General features: G+C 42.2%; 2 protein-coding genes across 2 annotated transcripts; both read left to right on the top strand.

Moving 5' to 3' along the window:
- On the top strand, window positions 1-26,067 carry CTXND2 (cortexin domain containing 2). The gene is made up of 2 exons (XM_054553205.1): window positions 1-178; window positions 25,020-26,067. Exon 2 carries the CDS (start codon window positions 25,093-25,095, stop codon window positions 25,258-25,260), a length of 168 nt encoding a protein of 55 aa, XP_054409180.1. The 5' UTR covers window positions 1-178; window positions 25,020-25,092; the 3' UTR covers window positions 25,261-26,067.
- On the top strand, window positions 16,830-17,147 carry LOC100462404 (cytochrome c-like). Its single transcript, XM_009244687.1, has one exon. It carries the CDS (start codon window positions 16,830-16,832, stop codon window positions 17,145-17,147), a length of 318 nt encoding a protein of 105 aa, XP_009242962.1.
- Window positions 26,068-27,367: the final 1,300 nt, after the last annotated feature.

Genomic DNA, 27,367 nt, shown 5'->3' with positions numbered 1-27,367 from the left:
GAACTATTCATGAAGCTTCTGAGTTCAGCGTGGGAGTGGGGAAGGGAGAGAGCTACCAACCACTCTCCTTTTGTGGGAAGAGGTTGATAAAAACAGAGGCTGCCAAGAGATGTACTTGAGTAGGAGGAGACTGCCCTGGCAACAGGTGAATGTAGCCTTGGATATCCGCTCTCAGAAGGTAAGTAACTACCCACATTGCCTTCCTGGTGGAGTTTTCACTGGGAGAAATTCCAAGAATTCTTCTGAGTTTAATAGCACCTTGCTATGAACTTGGGAAATCATGGGGAAATGACTGAAGGAAGTAAAGAGCATTATTATTATTATTATTATTATTATTATTATTATTATTATTAGAGGCAGGATCTTGCTATGTTGCCCAGACTGAACTCATACTCCTGGTCTCAAGCAACCTGTCTGTCTCAGCCCACAACCTTTTTCGTTAAAGCTTTTTATGAAAAGTTAAACTTTCATCTGAGAAGGGATGTCTTGAGCATAGTCTCTTTTTGAGAAAAGTTGGAGGGACCTCTGATTAGTCCTATTAGCCAAAAAGTGTCTTTGATTTTAAAGATTATAGTAAAAAAAAGCTGCATTATTGTGTTTCTTCACCATCATCTCTCTCTTTGCACTAAACTTATGGCCAGGAGAGAAAAACTGGGTCTTTTTAGTATTTTGGTCTTCTTCAAGAATGGCAGGGCATTGCAGGTGGGAAGAATGAAGTGATCTGGAAAAGGAACAAAGAGAAAGAAAAAGGTAATGGATCTTTCTGGAACTGAAAGTGGAATTGATGTTGCCAAGGATTCGTAAATGCCATTATTCTGATTCTTACTTTAGTAGGTCCAAATTTGACATAAACCAATAGCTTCACACCACACCTCCTTTCTCCTACTGTAATCCCAGGAAGTGCTGCTACTCATCTCAAACAAAACAAAAACCTTAAAAGCCACTTAAAAAAAAAATTCTAGGACAGGTATTCTCTTTGGAAAACAGATTTTAGCTCTACCATTTTTGAAAGTGTATTTCTCAGGAAAAGCTATTTTGCCTAAGAAGTAAATTTGTTGTGACTTTTCCACCCATTTTGAAAACATTTTACCAAATTTTTTTTTGGTAAAAAAAATTTTTTTTTTTTTTTTCCCAGCGCCTAGGCTGGAGTGCAGTGGCGCGATCTTGGCTCAATACAACCTCTGCCTCCCAGGTTCAAGCAATTCTCCTGCCTCAGCCTCCCGAGTAGCTGGGACTACAGGCGTGCACCACCATGCCTGGCTAATTTTTTGTACTTTTTAGTAGAGACAGGGTTTCACCATGTTGGCCAGGCTGGTCTCAAACTCCTGACCGAAGGTGATCTCCCCCTACCTCGGCCTCTCAAAGTGTTGGGATTACAGGGGTGAGCGACTGCAACTGGCCCTAATTTTGTATTTTAAATCTTTTATTCTTTCCTTAAAGAGAGACCCCCATGTTGTATAAACTTTGGGCCATACAAAATCTGAATCACTGCATATGAAAATGAGTAAAAAATATGCATGGCATACTTAGAAACAAAACAGCATTTTTCTTTCTAATAAGAATGTATTTTATTATTTATTTATTTATTTATTGAGACAGGGGCTTGCTTTGTCACCCAGGCTGGAGTGCAGTGGTGTGATCATGGCTCACTGCATCCTTGACCTTCTGGGCTCAATCGATCCTCTCACATCAGCCTCCTGAGTAGCTGGGTGGGACTACAGGTGTGTGCCACCACGCCAGGCTAATTTGTTTTTGTTTTTGTGTAGAGATGGGGTCTTGCTATGTTGCCCAGACTGGTCTCAAATTCCTGGGCTCAAGCAATCCACCCACCTCAGCCTCTCAAAGGGCTGGGATTATAGGAATGAGTCACCGTGCCTAGCCAATCTCACTCTACTTCTGAATTCCAGTCCCACATTTTAGCCTCCTGAGCATATCGTATCAGTGCATTTAAATTCAGCCTACCCCAGACTGATTTCATCCTAGTACCTTAAAATATCTGCCACTCCTCTAAGCTCAGTGGCTCACGCCTGTAATCCCAGCACTCTGGGAGGCCGAGGCAGGCAGATCATGAGGTCAGGAGATCGAGACCATCCTGGCTAACTCGATGAGACCCCGTCTCTACTAAAAAATACAAAAACTTAGCCAGGCGTGGCAGCAGGCACCTGTAGTCCCAGCTACTCAGGAGGCTGAGGCAGGAGAATGGTGTGAATCCAGGAGACAGAGCTTGCAGTGAGCCGAGATCACACCACTGCATTCCAGCCTGGGCGACACAGCGAGACTCTGTCTCAAAAAAAAAAAAAAAAATGCAACTCCTAAAATAAATAATTCTATGAATGGCATCATTTTTCTTTCAGCTTTCCAAATTCAAGCTCAAGAGTTTTCTTTATCACTTCCTTCTTCTTCCCACTACATGTCCATTTAATTTCTAGGTCGTCACAAATTCTCTTTCACAATCTCACATCCATTCTTTCCTTTCTGTTACTCACTGTGTTATCCTAGCCCTTGTTTCCCCTTGTTGAGACTGCTAAAACTCCTCTTGTTGTTTTCACCCTATAGTGTGTGTTAGCTCCAATACATTTTACGCACTCTTGCCAGTTATCTTCCTGAAGTATGGCTTTGATCATTTAGCTGCCTGAATTCAACAAGTATGAACTGTTGTACACGCTATGTGCCAGACACCAATAGAGATTCATATTAATTCATTCATGTAGGTGTATTAAATACATAAAATATGCCAGCCCTCCCCAGGCACTGAAGCCGTGCTATGAATGGGACAGACACCTAGAGCTTACATTCTAGTTAGAATCAATGGGATACACAGTAAGATATGGCCCCTGCTCCCAAAATGTTTATCTGCTCAAAACCTTCCATTGCCTCCCGATACCTGAAAGAACAAAATTCAAAGTCCTTGCCCTGACTTTCAAGGTTCAGTATGGTCCTATCTTAAGCAACAGAAGTATAGTATCTAGATGAATAATCTTGAGTTTGCATGCATCTTGTATTCTGTATCGGGCACCACATTTTAAAAGGAATATAGACACACTAGAAAATCTTCAGTAGAAAAAGGGTAGAGTGGTAGACCACATCCTCTGAGAAACCAATCAAACGTACTTAATAGCTATTTTTAAATTACTGAAACTCTTGTGTATGGAAAAGATAGGTGTTGCCTTATACAGTCCTAAGTTAAAAGTGAAGTTGTACTAAGAAGACAGATTTGGCTCAAGGTAAAAAATTACTGCCTTCCAGAACCTTCTGAAATAGACAGCCAGGAGATAGTCAGTGCCCAGCCCCTGTCACACAAGGAGCTCAATCAGGGGCTTTACAGGAATGATTAGAAGGTGGTACAAAATCACCTTTAAAGTTTCTTTCCAATGTGAGATTTTATTTATTTATTTATTTATTGAGATGGAATTTTGCTCTTGTTGCACAGGCTGGAGTGCAATGGCACATTCTTGGCTCACTGCAACCTCCGCCTCCCAGGTTCAAGCGATTATCCTGCCTCAGCCTCCCAAGTGGCTGACATTACAGGCATGTGCCACCACGCCTGGCTAATTTTGTATTTTTAGTAGAGACGGGGTTTCTCCATGTTGATTAGACTGGTCTTGAACTCCCAACCTCAGGTGATCCACCCGCCTCGGCACCCCAAAGTGCTGGGATTACAGACGAGAGCCACCGCGCCTGGCCCAATGTGAAATTTTATACCCTTCACTTTCATGCATTGTGAGTTCTGCCATATTAAATTAAGCATCATTTTCCAAAAAGCTTCAGTGCTTCCTGTCTCCATCACTATTCCTTTATTTGGAGCGCTCTTTTCTTGTTCCAAATAGAGCTCAGCCATCACCTCTACAAAGACTTCTACAACTAATACCACTCCCAGCTGAGTTTATTAATCGATGAAGGCTGTACTGTTCATACCCTACGCCCAAGAGAAGCAGCATGTTCCTTCTGACATTGGAGTTTCCACACTGACAAACATTTCCCACAGGAAATGGATGTTTGCCCTGTAGAAACTCATATTGATAGAAGAATATCAGGTTAATTGTTACCTCATGTATGCTACACATTCCTGCCTATCTGATATTTCTTTTCTTTCTTTTCTTTTTTTTCTTTTTTTGTGAGATGGAGTCTCGCTCTGTCGCCCAGGCTGGAGTGCAGTGGCAGATCTCAGCTCACTACAACCTCCGCCTCTCGGGTTCACACTATTCTCCTGCCTTAGCCTCCCGAGTAGCTAGGACTACAGGCACCCGCCACCATGCCCGGCTAATTTTTCATATTTTTAGTAGAGACAGGGTTTCACTGTGTTAGCCAGGATGGTCTCCATCTCCTGACCTCGTGATCTGCCCACCTTGGCCTCCCAAAGTGCTGGGATTACAGGCGTGAGCCACTGCGCCCGGCCTTATCTGATATTTCTAACACAAACATCTAATGATGTAATTTTCATGTTTACAAAGCTTTCCAATGGCTCCCCACTGATTACAAAGCTGAGTCCTGAGTGTTTAATATGCAACACAAGGTCCCTTGTGAGTTGCCTTTGCTACCAATCCTATCTGTTCAGTAAAATATATCTCAAAGGCTTACTGAACAATTGCTGTTTCTCAAACATACTATATTGTCCTCCCTTAAACCTTCATATCTTTACTTGGAATATCTTCTTTCCTTCTCCCCTTTCCCACTTTTAGCTGCCAGATAAACTCATTCTTAGCCCTCAATTCAATTCATGTGCTGGCCTCTTCAGTAAAACCTCCCTTGATTCTTCCCTTTGGGCTTCTTTCCCACTTTACCCAGCAAATTGCTTTGGAATTATTTGCTTTCAGGAAGTACATATTTTTTTATTTTTCTCTTTAACTTTATAAGATTCAGACAGTTTACTTAGTATAAAATTATACTAGAAATTTGTGATAAGGAGAATAAATGAAAGGAAATCAAAGAAAGATGAAGTCTCTTGAAATGCACTAATTGAGAGAAGGTGGAAAATTAATAAAATATTCAGGCTGAAGAAGTCTAGTGAGATCTGCAAGTGCCAGGGTAAAACAAGATGTCCTTTTTGAGGAATATAATGATGAATAATGAGAAAATATGTGCCTGAAGTCATAAAGATATGTCATATTTTCTTCTAAAGGTTTTTAAGTTTTCCTTTTACATATAACTAAACGCAATTTTTAAAATAAATATCCTATTTTCCAGTATCTTATTGAATAGTTCATGCTTTTCCTGTGACCAACAATACCCACTGTGTTATAATTCAAGTTTCTGTAAATGTGTGATTTGCCTCTGGGCTCTCTAGGGGTATCTATGCCCGCCTACCTACCCCGTTGTCATAAACCCTATAGCTTTATAATAAACCTTGATTGCTGATAAGGAATATCTCTCTACCCTATTCTTTTTCTTCAGAATGTCTTCTTCTTCTTTTTCTTTTTTTTTTTTTTTTTAATTGAGACAGGGTCTTGCTTTATCATCCAGCCTGGATTGCAGTGGTATGAAATGAACTCGGCTCACTGCAGCCTGAACCTCCCTGGCTTAAGAGATCCTCCCACCGCAGCCTCCCAAGTAGCTGGGACTACAGGTGCCCACCACCAGGCCCAGCTAATTTTTGTAGTTTTTGTAGAGATGGGGTTTTACCATGTTGCTCAGGCTGGTCTTGAACTCCTGACCTCAGGAGATCTGTCAGCCTCAACCTCCCAAAGTGCTAGGACTACAGGTGTGAGCCACCATGCCTGGCTTCTATCTTCTCTATCCTTGAGCCTTTGAGTTCCTACATATGTTTAAGAAAATTGATTTGTCAGTTCTGTCAAAAAATCCTGATGGGATTTTGGTGGAGTTGCATTGTATCCATAGATCAATTTGGGGAGAACTAACTACTATGCTGAATCCACAAACATAGTATATCCCTTCATTTACTTAAGCGTTCTTTAATGACTATCAGTAAAGTTTGGTAATTGTTTCCAAACTGGTCTTATTCAACTTTTATTAAACTTATTTTTAAATATCTTACGTATTTTAAATGCCATTGTAAATGATGCTTTTTTAAAAATTACATTTTCTTGTGTGTTGCTGGTATTTAGAAATATAATTGACTTATGTGTCTTATCCAGCCACCTTGCTAAGCTCTAATTGTCTCATATTTTTCTTTAGACTCATCTGCGGGCAATGACGTCTGTGAATAGTAAACTTTTGTTTTCTTCTTTTTCAATCCTTTTTTTTTCATCTTATCTTACTGCACTGGCTAGGACTTCCAGAATTATGTTACATAAAAGTTAATATAGTGAACATTTTTGTCTGGTTCCTGATTTTAAAAGGAAAATCTTTCAACTGTTGCCCATTAGGTAGTAGGGTTGCTATAGTTTTTTTTGTTGTTGTTTGGACAGGCTGTCACTCTGTCACCCAGGCGGGAAGACAGTGATGCTATCATGGTTCACTACAGCCTTGACCTCCGGGCTTCAAGTGATCATCCCACTTCAGCCTCCTGAGTAGCTGGAAGTACAGACATGCACCATCTTGCCTGGCTAATTTTTAAATTTTTTTAGAGAGACAGGTCTCACTATGTTGCCCCAGCTGGACTCAAACTCCTAGCCTCAAGCAATCCTGCTGCCTCAGCCTCCCAAAATGCTGGGATTACAGGTATGAGCCACCATACCCAGCCTATACATTTTTTATGGATACCTCCACTTATGCCTAGTGTTCCATTATTGGAACCCTAAGCATGTGGGAGTTATTTATGTCCTACTGCTCAAGGTCATCACCAAGGTCTGATTGCAAAAATTCAAAAAATTGCACCCTCGGGCATAAATGGGTTAAAGGAGCTCCTTTCTATCCCTATTTTGCTAAGAATATTAACATAGGTGTTTTATATTAGTATCATTTTTTTTCTTTTTTTTAACCAGAGATGGGGGTCTCACTATGTTGCTCAGGCTGGTCTCGAACTCCTGGACTCAGGCAATCCTCCTGTCTTGGCTAGTATTAAGTTTTATCAAATGCTTTTTCTGTAATCATTGAGGAAATTTTTTCATTTAATCTATATATTAAGTGTCACTTACAGGTTTTCTCATGTAAACTACCCCTGCATTTCTGGGAAAAACTCAGCTTGGTATTTGTGTCAATCAGGATTTATTTGCAGGGAACAGAAACTTTCTAGTTATTTAAAACAGAAGTAGGATTCTTAGTTACACATGACCGAAAAGCCCAACTCAAATGGGATTAAAGACTACAATGGAAAAATATGAATTTGCTGATTATAGGGCACAAGATTTTATAGATGTTCAATAAATCAAGCTTGTTAATTGTATTATACAAATATTCTATATCTTCACTGATTTTTGCCTCGTCAACCTATTAATACTTGAGAAGAATGTGTGTTCTATCCACCATAATGGTGGTTTATATCTATTTCTCTCTAGAGTTCTATTGCTTTCTTATTTATCTTAAGACTGTTTTATTAGATGCATATAATGTATTTATTTATTTATTTTATTTAGCGGGTACAAGTGCAGATTTCTCACATGCATATATCAATGTGGTAAAGTCTGGACTTTCAGTGTACCCATGTAGGTACATATAATTTAGAACTGTTATATCTTCCTACTGAATTGAACCCTTGATCGTTATTTATTAATCCTCTCTATCCTTAATAATGCTTTTTGTGGCCGGGCACAGTGGTTCACGCCTGTAATCCCAGCATTTTGGGAGGCTGAGGCGGGTGGATCACCTGAGGTCAGGAGTTTGAGACCAGCCAGGCCAACATGGTGAAACCCCACCTCTACTAAAAATAAAAAATTAGCCGGATGCGGTGGCACGTGCCTGTAGTCTTAGCTACTCAGGAGGCTGATGCAGGAGAATCACTTGAACCAGGAGGAAGAGGTTGTAGTGAGCCGAGATCGCGCCACTGCACCCCAGCCTGGGTGACACAGTGAGACTCCATCCCCCCAAAAAAAACATATATATAAATATATATGTACACACACACACACACACACATATATATAATGCTTTTTGTATTTAGTTCTATTTTGTCAGATATTAATATAGCTCCTCAATTTTATTTTGGCTAGTCTTTACCAAATATGCCTTTTTCTATCCCTTTTATTTTCAACCTTTCCATGTCTTTAAATTTTAGGTGAATTTTTAAAAAATAGACTATAGCTAGATTGGGGCCAAGACCAAAGAATGGATGTTTGTTATTTTTTGTCTGCCCAATATCCAACTACCCTTCCTGTTTGGGGAAATCTTTTTTCTTTTTTTTTCTTTCTTTTCTCTTTTTTTTCTTTTGTGTGATGAAGTCTCTTTCTGTTGCCCAGACTGGAGTGCAGAGACGTGATCTCAGCTCACTGCAACCTCCACCTCTCAGGTTCAAGTGCTTTTCCTACCTCAGCATCCCAAGTATCTGGGATTATAGGTGCGCACCACTACGCCCAGCTAATTTTTGTATTTTTAGTAGAGATGGGCTTTCACTATGTTGACTAGGCTGGTCTTAAACTCCTGACCTCAAGTGATCCACCTGCCTCGACCTCCCAAAGTATTGGGATTACAGGCGTGAGCCACTGCACCTGGCCATGAAGAAATCTTTCTTTACGTGAATCTGTCAGAAACAATTCCCACTGCGGAGGCCTAGAGAAATCAAATATTCCCTCTTCCACCCTCTGGCAGCCAAGGTGTTAGTGCATGACTCAGCCTTGACCAGTCAGATGCTCTAGCCAGAGACTAGAATATTGAGTGACACAAAGATGACACAATTTATAATTCAGCCATGCCAGAGGCAGCAGTATCCAATGACAGTAGCAGCAGTGCTCGGCAACAGCAGTGTCCGGTGGTGGCAATGTCTAATGCCAGCATTGCCCTAACCACACTTTTCCTGTGCTCTCCCTGGATATGGTTCCTGATGGCTGGCTTCTCTTGATTTCTGTCTGTTTATAAGACTAGTTCTCTTTCTGAGAGCTATCTGACCTCTTTATAATAAATATATTTTCTGTTTAACGGAGAATCCATTCCTGTTGCTTGCAAACAAGAATCCTCAACTGATACAAAAGTGTTCTTTTTTCCTCTGAAAAGGAGCAGCAGAGATGATAGGTAGGGGGAATATGTGAGGTTTGAATTTGCTGGAGCCATTCTTGATACCGTAAAGGAAGCCAAACTGGGGATTAAATCAACATAGAAGAAAGGCAGGGTTAAGAAAAGCCATAGACACATAAAGGCAGAACCCTGATACTTTGAATCACTGGATTCAGCCATAGCTAAAGGTAGTCTCACTCTGGACTTTTTGGCCATATGAGTCAATAAATTCCATTTTATTTTCAAGTCTCATGTGAGTGGGCTTTTCTGTCACTTGCAATCAAAAGCATCCTACCTGATACCTTTCTGTTCTGCCTGTGAAAAGGAATCCCTCACTTAATTCTGCAAATAGGCTTTCAGCCGCTATTCTACTTCTCTTCTTTCTTTCCTAGTTGAACTTCTCATAAATGATTTAAAATCTTAGTGTCTTTATTTCCTCACTGCCCTTTGCTGCTTTATCCACTAAAATCTGGATTCCTTCTTTACTACTCTAACACTATTTCCTTTTAGATCACCAGTAGTCTCCTCCTGTCTTAATTCAGTGCCAACACCATATCTCAAAGTCATTCATTCATTCAACAAAGTTTGACATACCCACTTTAGAAATATATAGGGCTACATTCATTCATTGAACAAATATTTATTGAACATCTAATATAGCCCAGACTTTTAGGATAAACAAATTCTGTATGATCCCTACTCTCATAAAGGATTACAATTTTATCAGCCAGTACAGACTAAAGTAATATAATAAATTATAGTGAATATTACTGAAAGATCTCCCTAGAAAATTAATATTTAAGCAAAGCCTAGAAGTTGAATATAGAGGGAAGAGAATAACACAAACAGAAGGTTAAAGGAAAAGGCTTGAAGGCAAAGGGGAAGAGAGGGGCATGCAAAATTCATGGAACTGTGAGAAGCCCACCATTGCCAAGTCAGAAAGTACAAGGGACAGAGAGGTAAGAAATAAGGTTAGAATAAATTGTCAAGAGCCTTGGAGCCCCATTAAGACAGTGGGAAGCTGAAAATGGATTTTGATCAGATGACTGATCAATTTGCATTTATTAAAGATCACTTTGTGGTTTGGAGGGGAATAAGAGTGTTTTCAGGAAATCAGAGTGTATTTACAGGAGTCTGGCATTTGATGGCCTGGAGTACAGAGGTGGCTGGAAAGAAACAGAGAAGAAAATTTGTGTGAGAAATATTTTGGAAATAGGCCCAAAAGAATTTTTTTTTTTTTTTTTTTGGAACAGGGTCTCACTGTCGCCCAGGCTGGAGTGCAGTGGCACAATATTGGCTCACTGCAATCTCTACTTCCCAGGCTCAAGTGATTCTCCAGCCTCAGCCTCCCAAGTAGCTGGGTCTTTAGGCATAAGCTATCACACTGGCTAACTTTTGTATGGTTTGTAGAAATGGGGTTTCTCCATGTTGCCTAGGCTGGTCTTGAACTCCTAAGCTCAAGCTATCCACCTGCCTCAGCCTCCCAAGTGCTGGGATTACAGGCATGAGCCACCACAGGCCAGCCTCCAAAAGGATATTAATAGATACAAGGAATGAGAAATAGCTGCAATTTTGAATGCAAAAATGCATATGACCTTGTTCTGAAAGAGCACTGTAGAAAGGACAAGATACGTAAACAACGTGATATATCTGTAAATAATATATATATACACCCAAAGGGTGGTACAAATATTTACCAATATTTCCATACTTTTTAGCCATTGGGAGGAACTCTGGACCACTTTTCTCTCATCCTAGGTCTTAGGACAACTTCCTTGCAATTCTCTGGCAAGGTACAACTCTGTACCATAATGACCACAACTCATGATATTGTTTCACAGAGCAGTTTAGCTCTGCATCATCCCAATTAACTCTTTACCAAACAAGATTTTAGCTTTGCTTGTGTGTAACCAAAACGCCCATTAAACCACTTTTCAAAACAAATCTATTGGCTTTTTTCTATTTAAGAGATGTGGTCTTGCTTTGTTGCCCAGGCTAGTCTCAAACTCCTAGGCTCAAGCAATCCTCCCAAGAAACTAGCACTATAGATGTAGGGGTTTTTTTTTTGTCTTTCTAGAATGATGTTCATTCAGGGCACTTTACCTCATGATGTGCTTTTTATAGGTTTCTCAGAAATTCCCCCATTGTGGTTATTTATCTGCAGATACCTCAGAGTCAATCTCCTTCTTCCGATTGGTCTTTACAATGCTGAGTCTAATATGTTTACCTCTAGCCACATTCTGTTAAAGTAACTTCATCCTAAGTTGAATTCCACCTAAGAGGAAGCCCTCTTTGGTGGAATCTTCTTTTATATGACCTCAGACTGGACCCTATCTGTGGAGTCCATATCTGGCCCTCAAGATTTAAAAAATCTCCCTTACTGGCCGGGCGTGGTGGCTCACGCTTGTAATCCCAGCACGTTGGGAGGTCAAGGTGGGCAGATCACGAGGTCAAGAGATCGAGACCATCCTGGCCAAGATGGCAAAACCCCGTCCCTACTAAAAATACAAAAATTAGCTGGGTGTGGTGGTGCCCACGTGTAGTCCCAGCTACTCAGGAGACTGAGGCAGAAGAATTGCTCAAACCCGGGAGGCAGAGGTTGCAGTGAGCCGAGATTGTGCCACTGCACTTCAGCCTGGCCACAGAGCAAGACTCTGTCTCAAAAAAAAAAAAAAAAAAGAAAAAGGAAGAAAGGCAGGGCGGGGGGGCCCGGGCATGGTGGCTCACGCCTGTAATCCCAACACTTTGGGAAGCCCAGGTGGGCAGATCACGAGGTCAGGAGACCAAGACCATCCTGGCTAACACAGTGAAACCCTGTCTCTACTAAAAATACAAAAAAAAAAAAAAAAAAAAAATTAGCTGGGCATGGTGGCAGGCGCCTGTTGTCCCAGCTACTTGGGGGGCTGAGGCAGGAGAATGGCATGAACCCGGGAGGCGGAGCTTGCAGTGAGCTGAGATCACACCACTGCACTCCAGCCTGGGCGACAGAGCAAGACTTCATCTCAAAAAAAAAAATAATAAATAAATAAATAATTAATAAACTCCAAAAAGTCCAAGCATGGTGGCTCACGCCTGTAATCCCAGTGCCTTGGAGGGCTGGGTGAGAGGATCACTTGAGGCCAGAACTTCAGCCTGGGTAACATAGCAAGACCCCCATCTCTACAAATTTTTTTTAAAAATTTTAGCCAGGCATATTGGCATGTGCCTATAGTCCTAGCTACTTGGGAAGCTGAAGCAAGAGGATCACTTGTGCCCAGGAGTTCAAGGCTGCAATGAGGCATAATTGCACCACTACACTCCAGCCTGGGTAACACAGTGAGACTCTATCTCTATTTTTAAAAATTTAAAAATTTAAAAATTCCAAATAGATCAGGGATCTAAATGGAAAAGAATGAAACCATACAAATAGTAAAAAAAGAACATGGGTGCATTCTATAGACTGAATGTGGAGAAAATTTTTCTAATAATGACTCAAAATTCAGAGGTAATAAAAAAAAATTTCATTATGTTAAATAAAATTGTTTTTGCATGGCAAAAATATGCACCACAAACAAAAACAAAACATGGCCTGATGCAGTGGCTCATGCCTGTAATCCCAACGCTTTGGGAGGCCAAGGTGGGCAGATTACTTGAGGTCAGGAGTTTGAGAACAGCCTGACCAACATGGTAAAACCTGTCTCTACGAAAAATACAAAACACCAGCCAGGTGTGATGGTGAGACGTGAAGCTATCTGGACTTCCTGGGTGGAGTGGGGACTTGGAGAACTTCTCTGTCTAGCTAAAGGATTGTAAACACACCAATCAGCGCTCTCTGTCTAGCTAAAGATCTGTAAACGCACCAATCAGCACTCTGTAAAAACGGACCAATCAGCACTGTGTAAAATGGATCAATCAGTGCTCTGTAAAATGGACCAATCAGCAGGATATGGGCAGGGCCAAATAAGGGAATAAAAGCTGGCCACCCGAGCCAGCAGCGGCAACCTGCTGGGGTCCCCTTCCACACTCTGGAGGCTCCGTTCTTTTGCTCTTCTCAATAAATCTTGCTGCTGCTCAGTCTTTGGGTCTGCACTACCTTTATGAGCTGTAACACTCACCGTGAAGGTCTGCAGCTTCACTCCTGAAGTCACTGAGACCACGAACCCATGGATAGGAAGGAACAACTCCGGACTGCCACCTTTAAGAGCTGTAACACTCACTGCGAAGGTCTGCGGCTTCACTCTTGACGTCAAGCAAGACCACCAACCCACTGGAAGGAAGAAACTCCAGACACATCTGAACATTGGAAGGAACAAACTCTGGACACACCATCTTTAAGAACTGTTACACTCACCGTGAGGGTCTGCAGCTTCAGTCTTGAAGTCAGTGAGACCAAGAACTCACTGGAAGGAACCAATTCCAGACACAATGGTAGGCATCTGTAATCCCAGCTACTTGGGAAGCTGAGGCTGGAGAATCACTTGAACCCAGGAGGTGGAGGTTACAGTGAGCTGAGATGGCTCCACTGCATTCCAGCCTGGGCCACAGAGCAAGACTTTCTCAAAAAAAAAAACAAAAAACAAAAAACCCTGACGAATAGTGAGAAAATATTTGCAATATATATTATATATGAAGGGGTAATATCCCTAGTGTATAAACAATATTTAAAAATCGTGGAGAGAAGCAGACCACACATTCAATAGAAAGAGACAAAATACATGAACAGACCATTTACATAAAATATATAACTGTTAAGAAAACAATTCCAGGTTGGGCATGGTGGCTCACGCCTGTAATCCAAAGTGGGAGGATCACTTAAGTCCAGGAGTTTGAGACCAGCTTGGGCAAAATGGTGAGATCTTGTCTCCAGATAAAAATAAATTAGCTGGACATGGTGGCATGCACCTGTAGTCTCAGCTCTTTGGGAGGCTGAGGCAGGAGGATCCCTTGAGCCCAGGAGGTTGAGGCTGCAGTGAGCCATGATCATGCCACTGCACTCCAGCCTGGGTGACAGAGTGAGACCCTGTCTCAGAAAAACACAAAAAGAATGAAAACAATCCCACTTAAGATAACAAAAGAATAAAATGGGAATACATTTAACAAAAGCAATGCAAAATGTATTCTTTGAAAGCTACAAAACATTGTTGAAAGAAATTGAGAAGACCTAAGCAAATAGAAAGATACCCCATGTTCACGGATCAGAAGACTTAATATTGTTAAGATGCAATACTCTCCAAATTGCTCTACAGATTTAAGACACACAATCTGTATCAGAATCCCATCTGATTTGTTTGTAAAAACTGACAAGCCAATTCTGAAATTCATACAGAAACTCAGGGACCCTGAATAACCAAACACTCTTGAAAATGAAGAAAGGTGGGGTGCTCACATGTTGTGATTTCAAAACACTACAAAGCTACAGAAATCAAGGCAGTATGATATTGGTGTAAGGTTAGATATACAGATAAACAGAATAGAATTGAAAGTCTAGAAATGTTATCTATGACCAAGCAATTTTCAATCAGGGTGTCAGGAACATTCAATGGGGCTGGGAGCAGTGACTCACACCTGTAATCCCCAGCACTTTGGGAGGCCGAGGTGGGCAGATCATGAGGTCAGGAGATCAAGACCATCCTGGCTAACACAGTGAAACCGTGTCTCTACTTAAAATACAAAAAAAAATTAGCTGGGCATGGTGGCGGGCACCTGTAGTTCCAGCTACTTGGGAGGCTGAGGCAGGAGAATGGCGTGAACCTGGGAGGTGGAGCTTGCAGTGAGCCAAGATTGCGCCACCACACTCCAGCCTGGGCGACAGAGTGAGATTCCATCAAAAAAAAAAAAAAATTCAATGGGGAAATAATAGTCTTTTTAATAAATAATGCTAGAGGTTGAGCACGGTGGCTCACTCCTGTAATCCCAGCACTTTGGGAGGCTGAGGTGGGCAGATTACCTGAGATCGGGAGTTCAAGATTAGCCTGGCCAACATGGTGAAACCCCGTCTCTACTAAAAATACAAAAATTTGGCTGGGTGCGGTGGCTCACGCCTGTAATCCCAGCACTTTGGGAGGCAGAGGCGGGCGGATCACAAGGTCAGGATATTGAGACCATCCTGGATAACACAGTGAAACCCTGTCTCTACTAAAAATATTTTTAAAAAACATTAGCCAGGCGTGGTGGTGGGTGCCTGTAGTCCCAGCTACTCGGGAGGCTGAGGCAGGAGAACGGCATGAACCTGGGAGGCGGAGCTTGCAGTGAGCTGAGATGGGGCCACTGCACTCAAACCTGGGCAACAGAGAGAGACTCTGCCTCAAAAAAGAAAAAAAAATTTGCTGGGCATGGTGGCACACGCCTGTAATCCCAGCTACTCGGGAGGCTAAGGCAGGAGAATTGCTTGAGCCCAGGAGACAGAGGTTGCAGTAAGCCAAGATCGTGCCACTGCATTCCAGCCTGGCCGATGGAAATGAATGAGATTCATCACCTGTAGGAGGTAAGTAGGAAAAGGGTGGAAAGGATGAGATGTGGGTGAAATGGAATGGAAAGAATGGTTGGGGAGGGGTGATACTTCTTTGAATGTAATTTTTGTATAGTTCTGGTAACTATGTTAATATATCACATACTCAAAAAAATAAAATAAATGCAATAATAGTAGGGGCAAAAACTCTAAAAATGGAATATAAACAAGACAAAATGACAAAAAAGCAGACCACTCTGTCCCATAAACTGCAGGGAACATATATCAAGCTTGAAGGGAAAGCAGTCAGCTTTGGTATTTTCCCTCTGTACACCTTTCTCCTACAGAGTACAGAGGGAAAATACCAACATTCCAGCAACTTTCCGCAAGAAAACCTATTGCCTCTTTACTCTCAACCCTTTTTATCCCCTCAAGGTGAATACTGAACTAAATATTTCAAAAATTGTCTAGCTACTTGCTCTGCAATGCCTGGTTATCAGATTCCTCTTTGGAACACAGGGCTCCTGGTATCTATTGTTTTATTTTGGCCTAAATTTATAGCACAGCTGTAATTGAAACAGAAATATTCTCCTTTTAATAACCTGATGCGTCTATTCTGCCAGTCTCTATGTTTTGTTTTGAAAATCTGATCATTCTGTAACAACAACATATTTTATTAAAAATCACCCTTCTGTTAAGTGATGGGGCTTTTTCTTTTCTTTTTATTGTGGTGTGGGGGTTGCGTATATAATTTTATAAGTACTTTTGTGCATGATCTGTCCCCCCTCTTCCCACCCCTGCAGTCCTCTTAAGAGAGGCCAACAGCCTTTCCCTGCCTTGGATTCTGAAGTGTTCCTGTTTGTCTTAACCTAACCCTGGCCAGACGTTCTCCTTGATTATTAACTTTTTTTTAATTAAAAGATACCAGTATGAGATGAAAAAATAAAATAAAATAAAAATAAAAATAAAAATCACCCTTCTGGCCAGAAGTGGTGGCTCACGCCTGTAATCCCAGCACTTTGGGAGGCTGAGGCAGGTGGATCACGAGGTCAGGAGTTCAAGACCAGCCTGGCCAACATAGTGACACCTCGTCTCTACTAAAAATACAAAAAATTTGCTGGGATGGTGGTGGGCGCCTGTAATCCCAGCTACTCGGGAGGCTGAGGCAGGAGAATTGCTTGAACCTGGGAGGCAGAGGTTGCAGTGAGCAGAGATTGTGCCATTGCACTCCAGCCTGAGCGACAGTGTGAAACTCCATCTCAAAAAAAAAAAAAAAAAAATTGCCTTTATGGAGAGAGTGGGATGTCCAGCTTCAGAGTGGTAACCTACGTTGCACCAGTGATGAAAAAGAGAATTAAATATGGGTGATGTTGAGAAAGGCAAGAAGATTTTTGTTCAGAAGTGTGCCCAGTGTCACACCGTGGAAAAGGGAGGCAAGCACAAGACTGGGCCTAATCTCCATGGTCTCTTCAGGCAGAAGACAGGTCAGGCTGTTGGATTCTCTTACACAGATGCCAATAAGAACAAAGGCATCATCTGGGGAGAGGATACACTGATGGAGTATTTGGAAAATCCCAAGAAGTACATCCCTGGAACAAAAATGATCTTTGCCGGCATTAAAAAGAAGGCAGAAAAGGCCGACTTGACAGCTTATTTCAAAAAAGGTACTAATGAGTAATAATTGGCCACTGCCTTATTTATTACAAAACAAATGTCTCATGAATTTTTTATGTGTACCATACTTTAATAGAGCTTATACACCAGAATTCAGATCATGAATGACTGACAGAATATTTTGTCAGACAGTCCTGATTTAAAACTAAGACTGGCTTGTGGTTAAATGAATATGTTCAGTTTTTGAATTTTAATAGTAATTCCAATTCAGTAAATGCTATCGCTGTTTACCCCTTCTAAAGATATGATTAGACTTTGTTAGTAATGTTAAACTTTTCACAAAGATGGTGAGTACCATCTTCAAACTTACTGGAGATTGGTTTTATATTTAGATTTATATAACTGGTTATGTGAATATATTTAAATACTGGAGAAATTCCTTCACTGTCTCAGAACCAAGCAAGATTCACCTGTGTTTTGTGTCCATAAAGGCAAGGGTTGAAGATAAATAAGGTAGTAATGTCTACTTTATATTTTTGGCCTTAACTATGCCAATCTAATTTAATTCCCTGTATTTAAAATGGTTCCTTTTACTTATTGAAAGGCATTTTAGTGTGCTTTGTGTGTAATATCAAAGATCATTTAACATTTCTCACATTTTATAGATGATCTATAAGGTCACATGCTTTTAAAATAGTAGCAAGTTAAACTTCACTCTTGAATGTTTGTCAAACTAAGTTATAATTTAGGATTGTCTTTAAACAGCCATTCAGAAACATAAAACTGTAGAACTGCTATGTATTTTTGATTGGGAATGATGCTTTTGCCAACTTAAAAGGATTAAAGTAGAGGAGATATACAGAAATTTTAAAATTATGTGTGATCATAAGACTTAAGATAATTAGAAAGAAAACCACACACACACACACACACACACACACACACACACACACACACATCACCCTTCATAAGGAACTTGCAAAATCTGCCCATTCTTTTTTTTTTTTTTTAGGCTGAGTCTCATTCTGTTACCCAGGCTGGAGTGCAATGGTGCAATTTTGGCTCACTGCAACTTCTACCTCCTGGATTCAAGTCATTCTTCTGCATCAGCCTCCCAAGTAGCTGGGACTACAGGCACACGCCACCCTGCCCAGCTAGTTTTTGTATTTTTAGTAGAGACGGGGTTTCCCCATGTTGGCCAGGCTGGTCTCGAACTCCTGACCTCAGGTGATCCCCCCAACCTCGGTCTCCCAAAGTGCTGGGATTATAGGCGTGAGCCATGGCACTCGGCCTTATCTGCCCATTCCATCTGCACATCTGGGAGGAGTCCAGGGGGTGGCATAAAAACCCAGTGTAAAAGACATGAGTGCAACTTACCCTGTTGCCCCAGAATTGTGGTCAAGTCTTATTGAAGGCACAATACTACTTATAATCTAAAGAAAGCTGCAACAATTGGAGCCAGAACCTCTTCCAAATCTCATGAGAAGATGGTGTAGTCAATCGTATCTCCACCAACTCCCACCCCTTGTCCCACCACAGTATATATAAAGAATGAGGCCAGGTGCAGTGGCTCACGCCTATAATTCCAGCACTTTGGGAGGCCGAGACGGGCAGATCACGAGGTCAGGAGATCAAGACCATCCTGGCTAACACAGTGAAACTCCGTCTTTACTAAAAATACAAAAAATTAGCTTGGTGTGGTGGCAGGCACCTGTAGTCCCAGCTGCTCGGGAGGCTGAGGCAGGATAATGGCGTGAACCCAGGAGGCGGAGCTTGCAGTGAGCTGAGATTGCACCACTGCACTCCAACCTGGGCGACAGAACGAGACTCCATCTCAAAAAAAAAAAAAAAAAAGATGAACTGGGGCCGGGTGTAGTGGCTCATGCCTGTAATCCCAGCACTTTGGGAAGCTGAGGTGGGCAGAGGGTTGCTTGAGCCCAGGAGTTTGAAACCAGCCTGGGCATCATAGTAAGGCCTCGTCTCTACAAAAAATTTAAAAATTAGCCAAGCATGGTGGTGGGCACCTGTAGTCACAGCTATCCAGGAGGCTGAGGCAGGAGGATCACTTGAGCCCAGGAGGTTGAGGCTGCATTGAGCTATGACCATGCCACTGCACTCCAGCCTGGGTGACAGAGTGAGACCCTGTCTCAAAAACAACAACAACAACAAAAAGAATGAACTGGGAGGGCAACTGGGAATTCTCATTATTGGCATTATGGTATGTATAAAATTTGTGATGAGAAGCAAAGATAAAAGTACTTCCCCTTTCTCCCAAAGCCAAAGATGAGGGCATGCCAAGAGAGACATTGGTACAGTTGGTGACACCAGCAAGGAGAGACTAACAACATTTAATTCCCTAGATGGATGCTTTAAACTGTAGAGCCTGCCAACCCACTCTGTTCAGGTTGGAGTAAAGCATGATGTGAGTTTTTAACCTGTGCAAACATAAAAAATCATGTCAATTTCTTGGCTAGAGAGTTCTGAAAGTGGAAGGCCCACTGGAATAATCTTTGCTGGCAGGGTTTATAGGTACCTTGGTGGAGTATGCCTAGGAAGAAAATGTGGCCAATCCCCCCAACCCATCACAGTCTGGCAACTCCCCTTGAAGGACTTCAGGTGTCTCCGAAGGAGCAGTGGGAGATGCCAGGAGACCACTGTACCAAGCCATGGGATATCCAACCTGAGTTTAGGTTGGGAGAATAGAGGATAAGCAGCACCATTTGAAGGGGTCTTCAATGACAGAAAAGTCCAGAATGAAGATAAATGCTACTCAGAAAACTATAAACATTCTTCACTCTGAAACCACCAGATCTAGTAGGACCAGGTCACCTACTCACAGTTGGCTACAGCTGATTCATTAAATAGAGAAACACTTCACATTTTCCCCTTCCTTTCTTCCTGATCCAGTACAATGCAGAAGAAGAAGAAGCCTGAAAAGGGAGAAGAGCTATAGAACTCTGAATCATCTATAAGTTTAGGAATTTAAAACTGAACTAAGGTTTTACAAAAACCAGCTGTATTAAGACATAATTCACATATAATTCAACCATTTCAAATGTACAATTGAATGGTTTTTAGCACATTCACAGAAATGTTTAACCATTACCACAATTGTAGAACATTTTTATCACCTCCAAAAGAAAACCTGTATCATTTAACTTTCACCCCTCATCCCCCACCTCCAGCTCTAAGCAACCACTAATCTGTCTCTATAGATTTCTCTATTCTAGTCTTACATGTGAATGGAATTATATAATATGCTGGGGGCGTTTGTGACTTGTTTCTTTCACTCAGCTTAATGCTTTAAGGTTCATCCAAGTAGTATGTACTTCCTTTTTACGGCCAATAATAGTCTATTGTGTAGACATACCACACTTTGCTTATCCATTTATAAGTTGATGGACGTTTGGGTTGTTTCTACTTTTTGGCTATGATGAATAATGCTGCTACAAACATTCTTGTATAAGTTTTTGTGTGGTCACATGTTTTCATTTCTCCTGGGGACAGCCATAGGAGTGGAATTGCTGGGTCATATGGTGGCTTTTTTTGTTTTTTGTTTTTTGTTTTTTTTTTTGAGACGGAGTCTTGCACTCTTGCCCAGGCTGGAGTGCAGTGGTGTAATCTTGGCTCACCGCAAGCTCCACCTCCCGGGTTCACACCATTCTCCTGCCTCAGCCTCCCGAGTAGCTGGGACTACAGGCACCTGCCACCATGCCCGGCTAATTTTTTGTATTTTTAGTAGAGATGGGGTTTCACCGTGTTAGCCAGGATGGTCTTGATCTCCTGACCTTGTGATCCACCCGCCTTGGCCTCCCAAAGTGCTGGGATTACAGGCGTGAGCCACCGCGCCCGGCCGGCTTTTTTTTTTTAGACAGTGTCTCACTCTGTCACTCAGGCTGGAGTGTAGTGGCGTGATCAAAGCTCACTGCAGCCTCCCAGGCTCAGGTGATCCTCCCCACTCTGCCCCCCAAGTAGCTGGGATTACAGGTGTGCGCCATCACATCCAGCTAATTTTTGTATTTTCTGTAGAGAGGAAGGTTTGCCATGTTGCCCAGGCTGGTCTTGAACTCCTGGGCTGAAGTGATCCTCCACCCACCTTGGCTGCCCAAGGTTCTGGGATTATAGGCGTGAGCCACCATACCTGGTCGGTAACTCTTATGTTTAATAATTTTAGGAACTTCCAGACTATTTTCCAAAGTAACTTCGCCACTTTACATTCCCACCAACAGTCAATGAGGGTTTCAATTACTTTATACCCTTGTCAACACTTAATCTGACTTGATTCTAGTCATCCTAGTGGGTGTGAAGTGGTATCTCAAAGTTTTGATTTCCATTTCCCTGGTGACTAATTATGTTGACCATTTAAAAAATGTGTTTATTGGCCATTTGCATATCTTCCTTATGCAGAAAAAGAAATTTCTATTCAGATCCTTTGCCTAATTTTTAATTGAGTTGTTTGTCTTTTCATTGTTTCGTTGTAACTTTGGTTACCAGGTCTCTCTCTGTCACCCAGGCTGGAGTACAGTGGTGTGATCATAGCTCACTATAACCCTGAACTCCTGGGCTCAAAGGATCCTTCTGCCTCAGCCTCTCCAGTAGCTAGGACCACACACACATGCCACACACCTAGCTAATTAAAAAAGAAAAAATTAAGAAACAAGGTATCTCGTTACTACCCAGGCTGGTCTCAAACTCCTGACCTCAAGTGATCCTCCCACCTCATCCTCCCAAAGTGCTGGTCAGGCATAAGCCACTGTGCCCAGCCCATTTTCTTGATAATAATCTTCTTAAAGTACAAAAGTTGGCTGGGCACAGTGGGTCACGCCTGTAATCCCAGCACTTTGGGAGGCCGAGGTGGGCAGATCACCTGAGGTCAGGAGTTCGAGACCAGCCTGGCCAACATGGTGAAACCCGATTCTACTAAAAATACAAAAATTAGCTGGGCATGGCGGGGGTGCCTGTAATCCCAGCTACTTGGGAGGCTGAGGCAGGAGAATCGCTTGAACCTGGGAGGCGGAGGTTGCAGTGAGCCGAGATCACACCATTGCATTCCAGCCTGGGCAACAGAGCAAGACTCCTTCCCAAAAAAAAAAAAAAAAAAAAAAAAAGTACAAAAGTGTTGACCAGGCACAGTAGCTCATGTCTACAATCCTAACACTTTGGGAGGCTAAGGACGGCAGATCTCTTGAGTCCAGGAGTTTGAGACCAGCCTGGGCAACATGGTGAAACTCCATCTCTACCAAAACAAACAAACAAAAAACAATTAGCCAGGCATGACGACGTGCACCTGTAGTCCCAGCTACTTGGAAGGTTGAGATGGGAGGATCAATTTAGCTTGGGAGGTCGAGGCTGCAGTGACCCCAGACGGCACCATAGCACTCCAGCCTGGGTGACAAAGTGAGACCCTGTCTCAAAGAAAAAAGTTTTAAATTTTGATGAAGTCCAGTTTCTCTCTTTTTTGTTGCTCGTGATTTTGCTGTCATATCTAAGAATCCTTATATTTAGGTATTTGATCCATTTTAATTTTATCTTTGTATGTGGTGTGAAATTGTTACCAAAACACCAGGAGTTCGGTCTAGGTCCTGCTGCTCACCACACAGAAAGATGAGCAATACCTGCCACTGAGATGACAGGTATTGCCAGAGAAGAAGGCTTTACTCAGGTGCTGCAGCAGAGGAGACCGGAACTCAGTCACAAATCCATCTCCCTGACCAACTAAAATTAGAGGTTTATATAGCAAGGAAGAAATGTAACAATGTGTAGGAAAACAGGAACGCAGGAGGCCAAGAAAGCACTTGTGACCAATGAGGGGTCTTGCACTTCATTGTCAGGATGGGATGATCTGGTTGAGTTTCAGTTCCTTGATACTTTTTTTGAGAGGCCTGGTGGTCCTTTCCTGAAGAAGGAACTCAACATAAAACAAATGTAAGTTTTAAGCTTTAAGACCAGAAGGTCAATTTCTTTTTCTTTTTTCTGTTTTTTTCTTTCTTTCTTTCTTTTTTTTTTTTGAGATGGGGTCTCCATCTGTCGCCCAGGCTGGAGTGCAGTGGCGTGATCTCAGCTCACTGCAACCTCTGCCTCCCAGGTTCAAGAAATTTTCCTGCCTCAGCCTCCTGAGTAGCTGGGATTACAGGTGTGTGCTACCACACCCAGCTAATTTTTATATTTTTAGTAGACATGGGGTTTCGCCATGTTGGCCAGGCTGGTCTCAAACTCCTGACCTCAGGTGATCCGCCCTCCTCGGCCTCCCAAAATGCTGGTATTATAGGCGTGAGCCACCATGCCCAGCAAGAAGGGTCAATTTCTGTTGAAGCAAAAAAAACTATGGGACTATTGGGTCCATTTCAAAATAAGGGTCTAACTTAATTCTTTTGCATGTGGCTATCCAGTTGTCCCAGCACCATTTGTTTTCTTTCCTCACTGAATGTTCTTGGTACCCTAGTTAAAAATTACTTGGTCATAGATACATGGGTTTATTTCTGGACTCTCAATTTTTTTTTCTTTTTGAGACGGAGTCTCGCTCTGTCGCCCACGCTGGAGTGCAGTGGCATGATCTCGGCGCACTGCAAGCTCCGCCACCTGGGTTCACACCATTCTCCTGCCTCAGCCTCCAGAGTAGCTGGTACTACAGGTGCCCACCACCACGCCCGGCTAATTTTTTGTATTTTAGTACAGACGGGGTTTTACCGTGTTAGCCAGGATGGTCTCTATCTCCTGAACTCGTAATCCGCCTGCCTCGGCCTCCCAAAGTGCTGGGCTTACAGGCGTGAGCCATCGTGCCTGGCCATAATTTTTGTATTTTTTTTTTTTTAGTAGAGACAGGGTTTCATTATGTTGGCCAGGCTGGTGTTGAACTCCTGACCTAAAGTGATCCGCCTGCCTCGGCCTCCCAAAGCGCTGGGATTACAGGTGTGAGCCACCGTGCCTGGCCCTGGACTCTCAATTCTATTCCATTGATTTGTATGTCTATCTTTGTACCAGTACCATAGTTTTGATTACTGTAGCTTTGTAGCGAGTTTTTGAAATTGGGAAGTATGAGTCCTCTTACTTTGTTTTTCTTTTTCAGAATTTTCTTGGTGGAGTAAGGTTTTGGGTTTGTTTTTTTTTTCCTATTTTCCTTATGTAATTTTTTTTTTTTTTTTTTTTTTTGAGGTGGGGTCTCGTTCTATTGCGCAGGCTGGAGTGCAATGACTCGGTCTCGGCTTACTGCAACCTCCGCTTCCTGAGTTCAAGCAATTCTGCCTCAACCTCCCGAGTAGCTGGGATTACAGGTGCCCGCCACTACACCAGGCTAATTTTTGTATTTTTAGTAGAGACGGGGTTTCACCATGTTTTCCAGGCTGTTCTCGAACTCCTGACCTCTAGTGATCTACCTGCCTTGTCTTCACAAAGTGCTGGGATTACAGGTGTGAGCCACCGTGTCCGGCCTGTAAGTTTTAATAATTGAAATTGATCACTTCTGGGATATACCTGATTTTTCATGAAGATATGAGAATGACAGCACAATTAAATGTAGTGATCAGAAAAAATAAAACAATTTCATATTCATAGCCAGTGAGTTATACAACAACTAGGTACAATAAGTACTCTTGGAATTTGAAGTAATCTTAGAGGAGGATTTTGACTTAACACAGAATTCAGATGTTTAAGACAGTTTTACCTGGATCTTAGGGGACAAGGCAGGCCCACCTGATTTCTAGGTTATATACATTTGCTCACGTTCTGCCTTGGAGTAATTCTTCGGATATTTTATACTTGTGTGTATGGTGTATCTTGTCAGTCATCTATATTAATTGTATCAGTTTTGTAACTGCTTCTTAAGTAAATCTTGCTGATATTTTTTCAACCCTTGGTCCCTTTTTGGTTTTTCACAGTGTTATTAAGAAAACACATACACAAACAAACCAATAAGCCTGTTTTATCCTCCTTTGTCTAGGAATATGACAAATCTGAAGCTATACCTGAGGAAGTAGCTGGAGCTGGACAACAGTAACAAGGTGCAAGTCCCCATGGAAGATTCAAGCCTGTCCAGCAGTGTTGATGTGGACAAAGGCTTTGCCATTGCCTTTGTTGTTCTTCTGTTTCTGTTCCTAATAGTGATGATTTTTCGGTGTGCCAAGCTGGTGAAGAATCCCTACAAGGCCAGCTCCACAACCACAGAACCATCTCTGAGCTGAAGTATAATAAAACCTGGTAGACTCCCCCAAGCAAGAGATTTGAAATCTGTTATACACACTTTATATTATTTCACCTCCCTGTTTCTCAGCCTTCTCACTCTTGCATTCCACAACGAGATGAAACACAAGCCAGTTTGTATTGTTCCTGTTCAGGGAAATGGCTACTAAAGTGAGATAAGGTTGAATTTATTGGCTAGAATAAAGCCATGGATTTTAATTCTTCAGTGCCTAAGGTCCTTAGGATGGGACAGTGGGCCATAATTTTATGATGTAATGTAACATAATGTCATCATGCTTGGTAAGGTCCACCTGAAACTAGAAGGTCACCTAGACGTGGCAGACTTGAATGATCCCTTTAGTTATGCAAATGTAGGCTCAGCAGAAACCAAATGTCCTATAAGAAGAGTATAACCAGATTGTTTTAGTGTGTGAAGTTTTATAAAATCTGCTGTTCTTAAGTGGGCAGAACTCTCTGGTAGAAGGGGACTAATTTGCTGTGGGTGAATTCCTTAATCTCTCTCATCCTAAATTTCCTCATCTATAAAATAATATGTAGAGGTTTGAATGAGGGCCCCAGAAAAGATATATCCGTGTCCTAACCCCTGGAATGTGACCTTATTTGGAAAAATGGTCTTTGCAAATATAATTAAGAATCTTAAGATAAATTCATCCTGAATTATCTAGGTGAGTCTTAAATCCAATGACTCCCCTAGAGATTCTGGTACCAGTATGGTCTTACTAACACCTTGATTTTGGACTTCTGGCCTTCAGAACTGTGAGAAAATAAATTTCTGTTGTTTTAAGGCATGCGGTGTGGTAACTTGTTATGGCAGTCATAGGAAATTAATACATAATATATGATGATGCAGATGATGGTCATGATTCTGATTATCATCCCAGCGATCTTTTTTTCTTTTTGAGACGGAGTTTTACTCTGTCGCCCAGGCTGGAGGGCAGTGGTGTGATTCCAGCTCACTGCAACCTCTGCCTCCTAGGTTCAAGCAATTCTCCTGCCTCAGCCTCCAGAGTAGCTGGAATTACAGGCACCCGCCACCGTGCCTGGCAAATTTTTGTATTTTTAGTAGAGACAGGGTTTCACCATGTTGGCCAAGCTGGTGTCAAACTCCTGACCTCAAGTGATCCACCCACCTTAGCCTCCCAAGGTGCTGGGATTATAGGCGTGAGCCACTGCGCCCAGCCCCCAGGAATCTTTTAAGAGCAAAGGGAAGAAAATCATAGTCCTTACTCTCCAAAGTCTGAAGTTAGGGGACTTTGATAGAGTGGTGTGGTGTATGAGCCAACTGGCAGGGAAGCTTTTAAGAGAATTCACTAGAAAGAAAGGGAGCACCTAAATTGCTGAACAAGACTCAATGTGGGTTTGGCTGAAGAGGATTGGTTTTAGTATAGCAGTTGATGGTGAATCAAAGCCCTCACATCCAGCCACGATGGCCTAATATTCTAGTCAACAGTAACCTAGCATATGAGTATGAACTGAGAGCCATAACCTTGGAATCTAACTGGGAGGGTATCACTCGGGCTTATGCAGTGACTTGGACCAGCAAGCAGCCACTTCAGTGGAGACATGTATCCATGGGACCAAGCTGGACTGGGTTTTAACAGCAATACCACATAGTATAGAGACACAACTCTAGCCATGCACTGTTAGCACAGACCTGATCATTGGTCTCTGTTTCTGACTCCTAGATGTGGCACTGCCCCTTCCTTAGCTTGAGTAAGCCTCCAGGGAAAAAGGAGGCAGGGGAATCAAAGCGGAAGATACTAGACTTTGCCTGCACCAGAACAAGGTACTGTATTGCATTGGTTAAGCTGGCAGGGAGGTAAAGGGAGGATGTGGGGAGGGGGACAAGAGAGATATATGATTTGATTTGATGAAAAGAAACTCAGGGCAAGGTGCAGATCAGGTGAAAGCAGATTAGGATTGACGTCAGCTATGTCGGTGTTGTGTGGAAAAGTAAAATAAAAATAAAGGCTGGGTGCAGTGGCTCACACCTGTAATCCCAGCACTTTGGGAGGCCGAGTTGGGTGGATCACCTGAGGTCACGAGTTCAAGACCAGCCTGGCCCAACATGGTGAAACCCCGTCTCTA

The sequence above is a fragment of the Pongo abelii genome, chromosome 1, assembly GCF_028885655.2.
Source record: "Pongo abelii isolate AG06213 chromosome 1, NHGRI_mPonAbe1-v2.0_pri, whole genome shotgun sequence".
Taxonomy (NCBI): domain Eukaryota; kingdom Metazoa; phylum Chordata; class Mammalia; order Primates; family Hominidae; genus Pongo; species Pongo abelii.
This window is presented reverse-complemented; position numbering and strand designations above follow the sequence as displayed.